We start from the raw sequence: 13,760 nt of genomic DNA, 5'->3' as shown, positions 1-13,760 counted from the left end.
GTACTGTACACTAATAATGCATACAACACTCCAATAAGTCATTTATACAGGGAGTTGCATCTCATAAGTGTTGATGACAGTGTATTTACTACTCCAGCTGTTGAAGCCAAATAATACTTTAAAATATCAACGCATTTCTGTCTTAAAGTTGATCTATGGATGGTTGACACTCCTGTATAGTGTTCCGTATAAAGTATAATTTCATTCAATATCAACACAAGAAAAGACTTTAGCTACCCGATACAAATCTATACAGAATTTGGCACTCAATCTAGCATTTTCTGTATCCATTCTATCTTTCTTTTACGCTCACATTTCAGTGAAAATAAACGACAAATACAGTACTCTTGTACAGCCGTTTTTATTGAAAAAAAATTCAAGATCTTGTAAATCAAAATCCGTTACCAAAAGAAAGAACAAAAGTTTGTCATATCCTTACAGTCTATTGTTTTCCTTCTATGATCTATACAGAAACTCTCCCTTAGCCTATCACTGTCTACTTATAGGATAAAGTATACCTATTTATAGAACAAGTGTGCGTCACCTCAAGCTCCCGGTGTTTATCAACTCGGCTCCTCCAGTACAGTATGAATGTTCATCCCTGGTACCGTGCCAACCTTAGTACCAGTTCCATAGTGCTTGGCTTTGTAGAGATACTTTGTCGGGTCACTTCTTATAAATTGGGGGAATATTTCTCCTCGAGTACCTGTGGAGTGGGGCTGTGTTTCTTCTGGTAGCGATCCATTGGAATAGGACATTGAATTTTCTGGGATTGGTTCATGACAGTGAGACAGGTTACTTGATACAGGGTGAGGTGTGAGAGGCGGTGCTGTTCCCGATGGAGCTCCTGAGGGAAGGTGTGTTCCCTCTGGTGAAGCGGCAGGGAAGTAAGGCTGATGTGTTCTCACTGGTGGAGCGTCAGTGAAGTAAGGCAGGTGTGTTTCCCCTGGTGGAGCGTCAGTGAAGTAAGGCAGGTGTGTTTCCCCTGGTGAAGCGGCAGGGAAGTGAGTATTGTTAGTATAGTGAGGCAGTGGTGATGGTGGTTTAGAACCAGTGGAAAAGGGCAGTGGTGCTAGTTGCTTAGAACCAGTAGAATGGGGCAGTGGTGCTAGTTGTTTAGAACCAGTCTCATGGGGCAGTTGTGCTGGTGGCTTAGAACCAGTAGAATGGGGCAGTGGTGTTGGTGGTTTAGAACCAGTAGAAAAGGGCAGTGGTGTTGGTGGTTTAGAACCAGTAGAATGGGACAGTGGTGCTGGTGGTTTAGAACCAGTAGAATGGGGCAGTGGTGCTAGTTGTTTAGAACCAGTAGCGGGGCAGTGGGGCAATGGTGGTTCATATGAAGGTGTAGGTGCTAGTTTGGAACCAGTAGAATGGGGCAGTGGTGCTGGTGGTCTAGAACCAATAGAATGGGGCAGTGGTGCTAGTTGTTTAGAATCAGTAGCATGGGGCAATGGTTCATATGAAGGTGTAGGTGGTGCTAGTTTGGAACCAGTAGAATGGGGCAGTGGTGCTGGTGGTCTAGAACCAATAGAATGGGGCAGTGGTGCTAGTTGTTTAGAATCAGTAGCATGGGGCAATGGTTCATATGAAGGTGTAGGTGGTGCTAGTTTGGAACCAGTGGAATGGGGCAGTGGTGCTGGTGGTCTAGAACCAATAGAATGGGGCAGTGGTGCGAGTTGTTTAGAATCAGTAGCATGGGGCAAAGGTTCATATGAAGGTGTAGGTGGTGCTAGTTTGGAACCAGTAGAATGGGGCAGTGGTACTGGTGGTCTAGAACCAATAGAATGGGGCAGTGGTGCTAGTTGTTTAGAATCAGTAGCATGGGGCAAAGGTTCATCTGAAGGTGTAGGTGGTGCTAGTTTGGAACCAGTAGAATGGGGCAGTGGTGCTGGTGGTCTAGAACCAATAGAATGGGGCAGTGGTGCTAGTTGTTTAGAATCAGTAGCATGGGGCAATGGTTCATCTGAAGGTGTAGGTGGTGCTAGTTTGGAACCAGTAGAATGGGGCAGTGGTACTGGTGATTTAGAACCAGTAGCATGGGGCAGTGGTTCATATGATGAAGGTGTAGGTGGGCGGCAGAGGCTCTCATAGTAGGGGTTAGCATAGCCCGTAGCAGCAGAGGGTGACGTTCCGTGCGTGTTCTTGGTGGTCCGTTTCCAGTACTGTAACATGTAAGTTGATAAACAAGTGATACGGAATAAACTATTAATCTTACTTAAAAAAATACTCCTTATAAATAAGAAACTGGTGTCATTGACCAGATACATACTCGTATATGACTACAGAATGTTGAGAAAGAAGTTGAAGTTACTAATGGGTGCCATCTATTATTGGTGAATTAAGCAAACTTTGCGTTCTCAGAGAGAGGGAGTTGACTGATTTTGTTCTAACAAAATTCTTCGGACATAACTACAGGAACAATTAGAACAAGTCTTTGGAAATCATTGACATGAATTTAAATTCCGCCATGAAGATATATATCGGGAGAAACACAGAGCAGACTAACAGACGCGTTAAGAGCCAGGCCGTGTCTTGATAGTAAATACACGTGGCAGATCAGCACTGTATGTAGTTTGGCACAATGCAAAATAAAAATTTCCTGAGCAAGACTATGGCCATTGCCCTGAGCATTACATACAAAATTTTCTAAATATTAAAGAATTCAGGGAAAGGGAACATAAGTCATCAGAGATGTCTACCTATTTCCCTGTCGATCAAGTTTTACTCAGAACCCTGAAAAAATAAATTGGGCGAGACTTGTAACTTTTGTACAACCGTCCAAGGATAGACACGCGGTGTGTATTATATTACTGCCTGCTCCATGACAAAATCTAAACAACCCCCTCTCTCTTTCTCTCACACATACAGTCAGAGCGACAGTTAAAGTGTACAGTACCAACCGTGAGCGCCATGATGACAGTAATGGCGATGACACTGACGGTGGTGACGACGACAGAGGCCAACACTCCTCTCGGCAACTGCGACCCCTTACTCCCACCTGCCACACCAAACATTAACAATAACACTTCAATAAAAAGAGACGTAGCTACAGACAAACTTAATAGACCATTCACAGTTGCAAATCTAAATCAAGGTTGAAATAAAAAGTTCGTACTGTATAGGGAGATACTGTTCGTGGTTACTCAAATGGTCCCAACCTGATATAACCCAATCTAAATAAACTGTGGCTCAGCCGGAATAGTAGTCGCACTAATGGATCCCAATCCTGATTGCTACGTTAAGGTAGACTAAGTTGGGCGTATTAAAATGGGGGCTGGAGCCTGATACAGCTGCAACTATACCAACAACTGGGGTACATACGCATTTGACTTGTAAATGTTGGAAAAGAAATTGTAATTCTAATAAGATTTTATTTCCTGGTGTATTTAGCTAGGGAAACCTGTACTTGAAAACTACCGTGTAGTACAGTATATGATTGAACACTAGACAGCCATACCCGCTGAAGGATCATTATCGTCATTTTTGGCCGCTTCATCCTCGTCATCTTCCTCGTCCTCGTCGTCCTCGTCGTCCTCCTCGTTCTCGTCCTCCTTCTTGTCATAGTCAAGTTGGTGGGTAAGAATAACACTGCCGTTGTTCATCTTGAAGGTGAGCCGCACTACATCGCTAAACACCTGTGTGGCGTTGATCCATGGTGCAGACGGTCGGGATTTGTGGTGTAAACGGTACCACTGTCAAACAACAACACAGTCACCCACCATACATAGATGTTATTCTTACACCTGTATATTTTATCATTATTATTAGTCCGATAGCCTAGCTTAATCTCAACGAGCTAGACAAACTAGGTCTACATTAAGTCTAGAAAAATGAAATGCAAAATATGATTATGAGGTACAAAGAAAAAGTATGGTTGACTAGTGACTGTCATGCCCCGGCACCGGGAACTATGGCAGGGGGTCAAATATTTAAGGCTGATAAATTTTTTTCTTGATACTAACCGAAGGTCGTTTAAACTGAAGTGAAAGTTGTGTCTCCCCGGAAAGGTCGAGGGAAGTGTTTGGGGGTGACTCCTGCACCTCAATCAACACCTTTGTGTCCTCTTCCGCCTGTAGGATGAAATGGTCAGTCCAAGTTCTTCCACCTGCCGCAACGTAGAGACGAGACGTCTGGCCTGGCAATAGTTTCCACATGGGTGTTCCTACACAAACGCACACACATATGAAAGACTGGAAGATTCATATTTATAACATACTCGTATGTATATTAATAAATCTGCAACAGGCTGATTTTTGCTGCTGTACAATCTAGAGTTTAGACTGAAGACCTTACTTGAATTATATCAAGATGCTACTACTTGGCACAACTTTACTGGACTATACCACAAAATAAGATTATACATAAATTCTTAATATAAGTGACCCCCCCCCAATCCGTAGTCAACATACTCCTGATACCAAACTTCTGGTAACCAACTATGTTAAGCCACATCTTGGTGGCCATCATGCGGACGCCTCTACTGAAGCTGTAACAGTATCAGAGAAGTAACGTGAAGGTAAACACAAAATGGTTATGAAACAGGCCTATGTTGTGACCATTTATCAGAATATGCTTTTTAGATGACCATAGTTGGTGATGAGTCACACTTACTCTCCAAGCATTTGTGGGTGAAGGCGTCCCCGGAGATACTGATGGCCTTGCGTTGCTCCGAGGAAGGGTAGGTGTAGTTGCGGCAAGGCAGTAGCTGGGTCCCGTTTGCATCAAATAGATCCATCCTGTCTCCTACAGTAAGCTTGAGTCGCGTCCATCCAGTTTGAGGGGCAGCCAACATGTGGCTACAGACCTGGCCCTGCTCTGTCACATTCACCCACTCGGCTGTTACGTTCACTCTCACCATTATTTTTTTCCTTTGTGTCTCAGATATTAACAGAGAAATTTGCTTGGAGAAGAAACTGTCAAATTCTATAGTTCCCTTAACCAACTCTTCCTTTATTTCCTTTTTCACAAAACAATCTGGAAAATAATATTGATTTTAAAATTACAAAAAAGAATTTAACTTTATCGGGTACTTGACCATAACATTGCTTAAAACGCTAACACAGATACATCAGCTTCATACAGTAGGCGTCACGGAGTTGTAGTAGAAGGATTAATCAAGATGAATGTAAGTTTAATACCGATGGTTCTGATTCGTTTACGCACCTGCCCGCAGTGCCCGAGGTAACATGTAAGAGGGATGTGGTTATAATTATGTTCTAAAAAGGACCTTAGAGGCTGCCGTTCGGGCAGTTGGTCTGTACTTTGTTATGATCTTTATTGCTCAGTGTTTTTTTTATTATTATTACCGGTACAGGAGGAAACCGGAGTATGCCTAACTCAAGTTCAAGAAGCTTTCAGTGCAGAAATCTATCAAAGCTAACTTGTTTTGAGTAAGGTTCACAGACTCAGTGTTGTGGCAACACCTCGTGTGAGTTCCTTAACGTCCAGACTTGACCAATACTGGCTTATATTCAGGTACTGTATATTTAAGAGCGTGTACTGTAATCCTCAAAAGTTTTGTCGCCTCTCCTGAATCACGAAACCCCAGATTCAGTCACGGTCAAAAGTTCGTGTACCCATCGGAGACTCATTCCCATGTTCACTGCTTCACGTGAACTTTTGATGCTGACTGCCAACAATGTGTAACAGTGAACTGACCGACCGCCCGACCTGTTATTAAACTGACAAGTGGCGAAGAGGATGAATTAGTATCGTCACCTCCATGTATACTGAGGATAACAAACCACTACCACCTACAACCAACATGTCTTACTACCAGTTACAAGCACTATGTCACACTACCAGCTATAACCACCATGTCACACTGCCAGTTACAACCACTATGTCACACTACCAGTTATAACCACTGTCACACTACCAGTTACAACCACTGTCACACTACCAGTTACAACCACTATGTCACACTACCATAGCCATCGATATTAACGGTTAATACTACTGATGCAATATATTGACTCATTATTATTGGGCAATATGCTCACGCGAGAGTAAATCTTCCTTTGGCAGACATAGTGATGACATAAACATTGCTGTGAGGAGGGTAGTAGACAGTGACAGATTATTGCACAATAATTGGTACACGTGTTGCCCAATAAAACCAAATCGATTTTGAGTCATTCAATATTTTGCGCTATTCTGCAATATTTACCCTAAGCTATCAATAATATCGCGCAAAATGGTTTTTTGCGCAGTAATGTTAATTAAGTAGAGGCAGCTTTAGGGAAAGAACTGACTAACCGGCTGAACAGCCAATTAAGTTCGTGTTAAAATGAAATGATAAATTAAATGTCGTTTTGGTGATAAGTTAATTTAACGGAAATGTTGTGGAGAGAATATTGACATGGTGTATCTTTTTCTTATTTTTTCGGAATATCTCTGAAGGAAGGAGAGTGGAAGAAGTAAATCAAGCAACTAAGCTAGTAGGTCTTATAAGAACGGCGTTCCCAAATAATTATCTTCATTTTTTTTTTATTGGGCACCCTCCTCCCTACATCCTTGTGTAAGGTGAAGCGCAGAAGCGTTTACAGCGCCCAACAGGGAAGCATGCTAAGTTCATGCTTGCCTTATGTCTCATGAGTTAAGGGCGTAGAAGCCTGAAGAGTCAAGGGCGTTGTTACCGCCACAGTAAGATAAGCTAGAAGAGAGAGAGAAAGAGAGGGATAACCATAATAAGATAAACTAGGCGAAAGAGTGAGAGAGGGGGGGTGAGATAAGAGATATAGTGTTGACAACGAATTTGCTGACCAATCTGCTGAGGTGTTTCAATGCGAAAACATATGGCCCTCGCCTCCGGGCTGAGATTGCCCTCGAGGGTAGTCTACTGATTTCTACAGGACAGACAACACGTTGGTTCAGACCACTAGACCCTAAAACGTGAGTGATCGTGAAGTATTAGAATCTGCTAAGAAACTCTAAATAACTTTAATAAGTATATTTGTGTACTGTAATTTGATCATAGTTATAACATGCGAGTTATATTTAAGATGTTAACAGACTATGTACTGTATATTGATTGTATTATTCATACTATGTCCTGAGATAACAGCATTTGTTATATGAGAAATGTTCTTTAACAGGTTTTGACCGAATTATATGGTACGCGTCAACGTTGAGGGTTTATTTCTCCAGCAACAAACCAATAACGCTCCTATGAGCGTTAACAGGCGTAGAAGCCTGAAGAATCAAGGGCGTAGAAGCCTGAAGAGTCAAGGGCGTAGAAGCCTGAAGAGTCAAGGACGTAGAAGCCTGAAGAGTCAATGGTTTTTATGATATACGGGGATTAGCCCACCCGGGCACAGGTCACTGACCCAGCTTTCCCACCTGGAATACTGTCACCCCGTCTGGTCCCCGAGATATGCTAGACCAGTGGTTCTCAACCTTTTTCACTCCATTCCCCCCTTGAGGAATTTTCAACATCCTCGTGGCCTCCTTCATTTTTCTCCCAGAACAGACAAACAAACAAGTGATAAAGACTAAAGAATGATAAAGAAGGACAGATAAATAGGACAAGAGTTAGAATGGCAAACACACACACACATTCACATACATAACACGCCCATGCACTCACACATAAAGTACACATACAGTCATACACAAACATGCACACAGGTAAACATTCACACTGAAGCTAGCAAGCTGAAGTTTACTTCCTGTAAGCAAGAACACGCCTCCTTTGACAAGCACTGCCCAACTTGGAAGAATGAGAAGAATAGTGAGTCATACCAGGATTATACAAGTAAAGAATGAGTATGAACAACAATGTCACCAATAAATAAGGAAATAACTAATACAGTAAAGGAAGTGTACATTATTTCACTCACGTAAAGCAGCGACCACATGAATTATGAAACAAAATAAGTAACACCACTGACGGAGTATATTATGCTTGAGCCAAGCTCAAACACATGTCATAGCCCGTTAACTGTAGGTTCTGTCGAAGTTAACTAGGCTGGAACGTTTATATTTTATTGGGTCTTTGTAGCAAAACCCAAGTTGTCTTATCCATTTATTCAGGAACGACTAAGACAATTCCAAAGTGTAAATCAACCGTAACTTATCACTGTAACTATGAGTGTTAAGAGAAGGACGGAGGCTATGTAAATAGACCTGCTTAAAGACGTCCTTCCTATGTGAGTCGTTGAGGGAGTGTCTATGAGTAGTGATTCATCGAGGGAGAACGGAGTAGGCACGTCCCTCGAGGGAAGACGGAACCATCCACGACGGCTCTCAAATAACGTCTTCCTCTAGTCAAGGATATCAACCTACTGCTCGCTTTAGGTGGCCAGGGAGCCGGCTACTAAATGCCAGAACTCAACATAATATGACCCAGCTTCCCGTGGGCACACCTTATCACGTGCACTGAAATGTCACCTCATAGCTAGTGGAAAGTTACAGGGGATGAATCAGTATATAAATCAAATGTAATTAAACCATTTATATAATTCTTCTGTTTATGAAACAGGGGCCATTACACACAATATATGGTTCAGAGACAATACACTCCACTGTTTTCGTGATGGTATCCCAGGCCAGACTGAGATTATTCGGTCATATCACCACTTGCAAAGGGATGACACACAGACACGTACTGAACAAGTCAGTTCTGTAGGTTATGTATCTAAGCTACTGTGCCGAGTAGCAACCTTGTATATAAGCTACTGTGCCGAGTAGCAACCTTGTATATAAGCTACTGTGCCGAGTAGCAACCTTGTATATAAGCTACTGTGCCGAGTAGCATCTAATGTATATAATTACGTGGCAACACTGCACGTGTTATGTGGCAACATTGCCCCGAGGCTGCCATATGACAAGGCAGTCTCAGTCTGACTCTGTGGGCCGTGCATGGCACACGCTAGTCACCACTTGTATTTCTCCTATCCGTTAATAAATGGACTTCAGTGTTACCCGGTGTTTCCCTACCCATCACTGCCTTCTTCAGGGAACACTTGGAACCTTCAAGTTCAGCAGCTCGGCCCAGCGCCTGTCACACAGACAGGGACCGGACCTGTGAAATCTTAAATAATCCGTAAAAAATAAAATAAAAATAGCACCAGAGTATGTAAATATTGAAATTGTATTGTCGTTATGATTAAACAAAATGACAAAAAAAGTATGAAAATTCTCTTCTGCCAAGTCAAAATAAGTAATACAAGTTTTGTTTAATTCAGATTCCCAACATTATTTGGAAACGTACAATTTATAACAGCTCGCCGTGGCTCCCCTAAATTCTTGCTGTGGCTCCCTTGGGGGCCATGGCCCCCAGGCAGAGAACCACTGTGCTAGACTGTCAGTCGATTTGAAAACGTCCAAAAGAGGGCCACGAGACTGGTGCCTGCACTACGGCAATCCAGTAGTTGCCCAGCTTATATTGTACTATAGGCAGGCAAGGGGTGACTTTAATAGAAGTATATAAACTCCACAGAGAACTTTACTCAGTCGAGTGTACATATCTCGAGCTGGCGGATGCCCGGCCCACTAAAGGTCACAGCTTAGGTTAAAGAAGCCACAAATTTATAAACAGGGTAAACTTTTTTGTAGTGAAAGTTGTGAACTGTTGTAATAACCTGCCAGAGAGTGTTGTGACGGCACCAAGTGTGAGCTCATTCAAGACCAGACTTGACCAACACTTGCGCAGATACAGATACAATCAGGAGCCAGTTCATGCCCAGTACTTGCCAACAGTGTGTAACAGAGACGTGACCGGCCGCCCAAGCGGCGAACAGACCGATCAGTGGTGAATAGGATAAAGTATTTTGGCAGCATAATCGATCTGGAATTTTTTTTATTACTAACGAAATGGTCGTATTAACGGAAATTTAGTTTTACGTGACAAAAGATATAGTTGTCTTACTTGGCAGGACCTTGAAGGGTCTGACTGTGGAGGTCAACGTCAGCCAGACCATCAGTATCAGCAGCACCTTAGGCGCCATCACTAGTGCTCTACAGTACACTGTCTCTACAGCGACTGACGGCCGCCCAGCTAACAAATGTCAAATTCCGGTGAGTACAGGATGCGTCCACACGAGTCGGGAGTATGAGGCAACACTTCATTAATCATATTACAAAAATGGACTAAAACTCGAAACACAACATCTACAGCCTCTAGCAAATTGCGCTTGTCACGTGAGATATGATTTTTTCATTATATAAAGGAATCAACACACAGGTCTGGCATCTGAAAGAGCGGATGAAGTAAATGAAGCAGCTGTAGGGGTAAAATTAGTTGATAAATTCGTATTAATTAACATTAAGTCAAACTGGTTAAAATGTTATGGACACAAACACTGAGACTTTCCTTAACACGAATGTGAAGGATAAAACTATATTTTAGATCCATAAACCTGATATAGCTGATGCTGGGAAACCATTGTGTAGAAATTGAATGATTAATCCAGATGAATGTAAGTTTAATATCTATAGCTGGGGGAACATTGAAGAAAGAGGGGGGCAGCATCAAGTGTGACCTCCTTGGTGTTCAGGCTTGACAAACACCAGAAAATATTCATGTGTTTGCTCGAGTTTGTTGATGTCCAGTATTTGTCAACAGTGAGCAACAGTAAATTGACCGGCTGCTCGACCCACAAGTAAGTTGGTAAGTGTAAGACAGTTGATGTGGTCTAGTCCCGCTGGTAAGGTGTTAACAGTGATCTTAAGGTGTGCCAGATCTTGACTACAGTAAGTGAATCAGGTCAACGCTGGCGAGAGAACTGGCCTTAGATTTTGCCTCATGATATATAATTAGCGGCAAAATATATGTACATCTCTTATTATTGTAAATTTGTCTCCCAGTTTCTATCTAATCGGGGAAGGTGGGGGTAGTGGGAAAAGCGTTCGCCTCCTACCTGAGCCGTTAGTTCGTACCTGGGGCACCTCCAGTTTACTCAGGTGTGCATGGGTACAGTACCTAACATTTCAGTTGGAGTAAGTGAAAGCGGTCGGGTTCAGGACTGGCCATTTTACCCTCCTGTCAACAGCGCGGTATATCTGTACCGCCTGTAACGGGGTGTCCCGCCTATGGAACCCAGTTTCACTTTTAATTTAATTTATCTAATTTACTGACTAAATCTGATAATGATTATGATATCACTATAATCCAAGACAATACCAAAGCTGTATGTCGTGTATACAACTGTGCGTATACAGTATAAAGAAAAACTTTGTTGTATGGGTTCTGAGCAATGAATATATATTACAGATAAAACTGATTTACTCGACTTACGGTACCTTGGAGATGACCAGTCAGGTTTACATGTACTGTACAGTATAATTATTGTTCTTGCATACCGATGTTTATCGCAGTAAAATCATTTACATACATATAGATCCATGTTCTTTCCATCTATCAGCAGTGTTAAGTGTAAACAATTTACGCCTCTAGGTACCGGAAATCTAATTAAAAGTTATCTGGAACCCGATGTTGGGCGGGCTAATCCAGTTTCCTCATCCCCACAGAATAGCTGCTTGACTACCAACCTAAGTGGTCCCGGTCGATCAGTGACGAAGAGGATAAAGGCAAGTAAAAGTTAGAACCTGGCACCCAGAGGTGTAAATTGTTCACATTGATTTACTTGTGTATATTACAGGTTATGGTACAGTGTTAAGTGTGTTGATGGTTAAGCTGGGAAATGACTAAGTTAGTGATAAAGGCGGGTATGTTCTAATGAGGCTATATGCAAGGGTACTGGTTAATCGTTAATGTAATAATACTAATAATGATGAGGTAATGTAATGATAACTTACTTCCAAACACTTGGCACAAATAACATTAAATCTCAAATTACAATATTTAAGGCGATTTAAAAGAATAGGTAATAATAGTAAGGAGATAAAAGTCAGTGAATACACAGTTGGGTGTGTTTAAGGTGTGACAAGAAATGACAACAGGATGCGGGCTGTGGGCACACTTGTACTGTATATTCGTCACCAGAGCCACGGGGCGAGACGTTACACGTTACGCTCAAACTTATTCAATTTCAATTGTTTATTCCTTGATAGAGGAAGCGGGATCCTAGTGCTGTCACTAGGTACCCCTGTACAATAACACCAGAAGCATCTGGCAAGTGTGACAAGTATATACAGTATAAATATTATAAAGGGGCTTACTAAAGCCTAAGGAAGAAAGGATATTCCTTTAACACATAATCAATATTATTTACAAAATATCTGGCCAGTATGGGGAGGATCATCGTGTCTCCGTCAGGGGGTCGTGGAGTGGTGGTCCAGCAGGCGTCACGGAAGCGTTGTGTGTGGGGACATCTTAGGAGGTAGTGGATAAGGGTGCGGCTGTCGGGTCTTCTGCATAATGCACAAGAGCGTTGCTCAGGGGATGCGGGGATACCAATCTCCCAAGCAAAGTCATACCCATGATGATACGGGCAGCAATCACGTCCCCTTTCCGCGACCCTTTCCCGTAGACGTACGAGAGGTCAGGAAGTTTACGGAGAACATCGCACCAGGTGGGCGGGGAGTCCAGGGGGATGGCTGCTTCCCGAGCTTCTCTCTGTTTGCGGGGAATTTGGGTCCTAATCTGTAAAAGTGTTCGAGGAACAACGTAGTCAGGTGTGGCCTTGTTGCAGCCAATCTTGGCAAGGTCATCTGCTGCCTCATTCCCCAAGATACCGACATGACTGGGTATCCATAGGAATGTCACAGGACGGCCTGCATCCTGAAGTGTGGATGTTAACCCTCGTATTCGGAGGATGAGGTCCTTATTTTCCCCTGATCCAAATGCGATCCCGTCGAGAGCAGACCTGGAGTCGCAGCAGACAAGCAAGGGGCAGAAACCATCTGCTTCTTCCTCAGCGAGAAGGGCAGCAAGGAGGGCTATTAGTTCAGCCTGAGTGGAGGACGCCCCGTCAGAAACTCTGAGAGACAGTTTGATAGGCTCAGGGACATCAGGACGGGAGATGTAGATACCAGCCCCGGGCCCTACCTGTAGCGGGGTCAACAGAACCATCAGTGTAGAGGACGACCCTACCTGGGGACCAGTGGGCGATCTTGGAGAGGTGGTATTTGCAGAGAATAATAGGGTTCACCTGGGAATTCGGGAGCGGTCCACCGAGGGCAATCACTTCAGGTTGAAAATCCAGCCAGGGAGAAGGAGACGAACCAACAGCAGGGGTGACAACAATATCAGGCAGGAGGTCGTGTTCCTGAAGGGCTCGGATGAGTGACCCTCGCCACTGTCTTCTAGATGGAGGTCGGTCTCGGACAGCAGGAGTCAAGTTGGTGTGGACATGGTTGCCCCGAGGATCCCGTAGAATGGAAACGGCAGTTTTTTGGTAAAACTCCTGGACACGATCCTGTAAGGGGGAAAGACCAAGTTCGGTATATAGAGAAGTAGAGCGTGTCCACTGAGGAGCCCCAAGGATGATACGAGCAGCTTTCCTCTGGATAACTTCGAGACGGTTGACAGCAGTCCGACTAATGTTGACGAGGGCAGGGGCGGCGTAGTCGACATAGGAATGGACAAAGGACTTGTACATGGTGAGAAGTACAGGGATGGTGGCACCAAGGGAACCCCTGCACATGGTAGAGAGGGGAGCGAGACGCCGAAAGCATATGTCTCGAAGATAGCGGACTTCAGGGATCTGACAACGTGTGCGAGTTACATACACACCCAGGTATTTTGTCTCATTAACCCAGTGCAAGGGCGTTCCTGATAAGAGAAGGGGTGGAGGTACAACACGACCGTGCCACATGGCTTTTGTTTTCGCAGTTGAAAGAAGGAAACCAAGTGA

The 13,760-nt window shown here is 43.5% G+C and overlaps 1 protein-coding gene across 1 annotated transcript; it reads right to left on the bottom strand.

Moving 5' to 3' along the window:
* Positions 1-563: 563 nt before the first annotated feature.
* Positions 564-9,986, bottom strand: LOC121865094 (cell surface glycoprotein 1-like). The gene is made up of 6 exons (XM_042364425.1): positions 9,872-9,986; positions 4,612-4,974; positions 3,963-4,162; positions 3,458-3,692; positions 2,901-2,998; positions 564-2,162 (listed from the first exon to the last, which is right to left on the bottom strand). The coding sequence occupies exons 1-6, from the start codon at positions 9,948-9,950 to the stop codon at positions 564-566; spliced, it is 2,574 nt and encodes an 857-aa protein (XP_042220359.1). The 5' UTR covers positions 9,951-9,986.
* Positions 9,987-13,760: the final 3,774 nt, after the last annotated feature.

The sequence above is a fragment of the Homarus americanus genome, unplaced genomic scaffold, assembly GCF_018991925.1.
Source record: "Homarus americanus isolate GMGI-L3 unplaced genomic scaffold, GMGI_Hamer_2.0 scaffold2539, whole genome shotgun sequence".
Classification (NCBI taxonomy): Eukaryota; Metazoa; Arthropoda; class Malacostraca; order Decapoda; family Nephropidae; genus Homarus; species Homarus americanus.
Note: the sequence above shows the minus strand (reverse complement) of the source record. Positions and strands in the feature narration are given on the sequence as shown.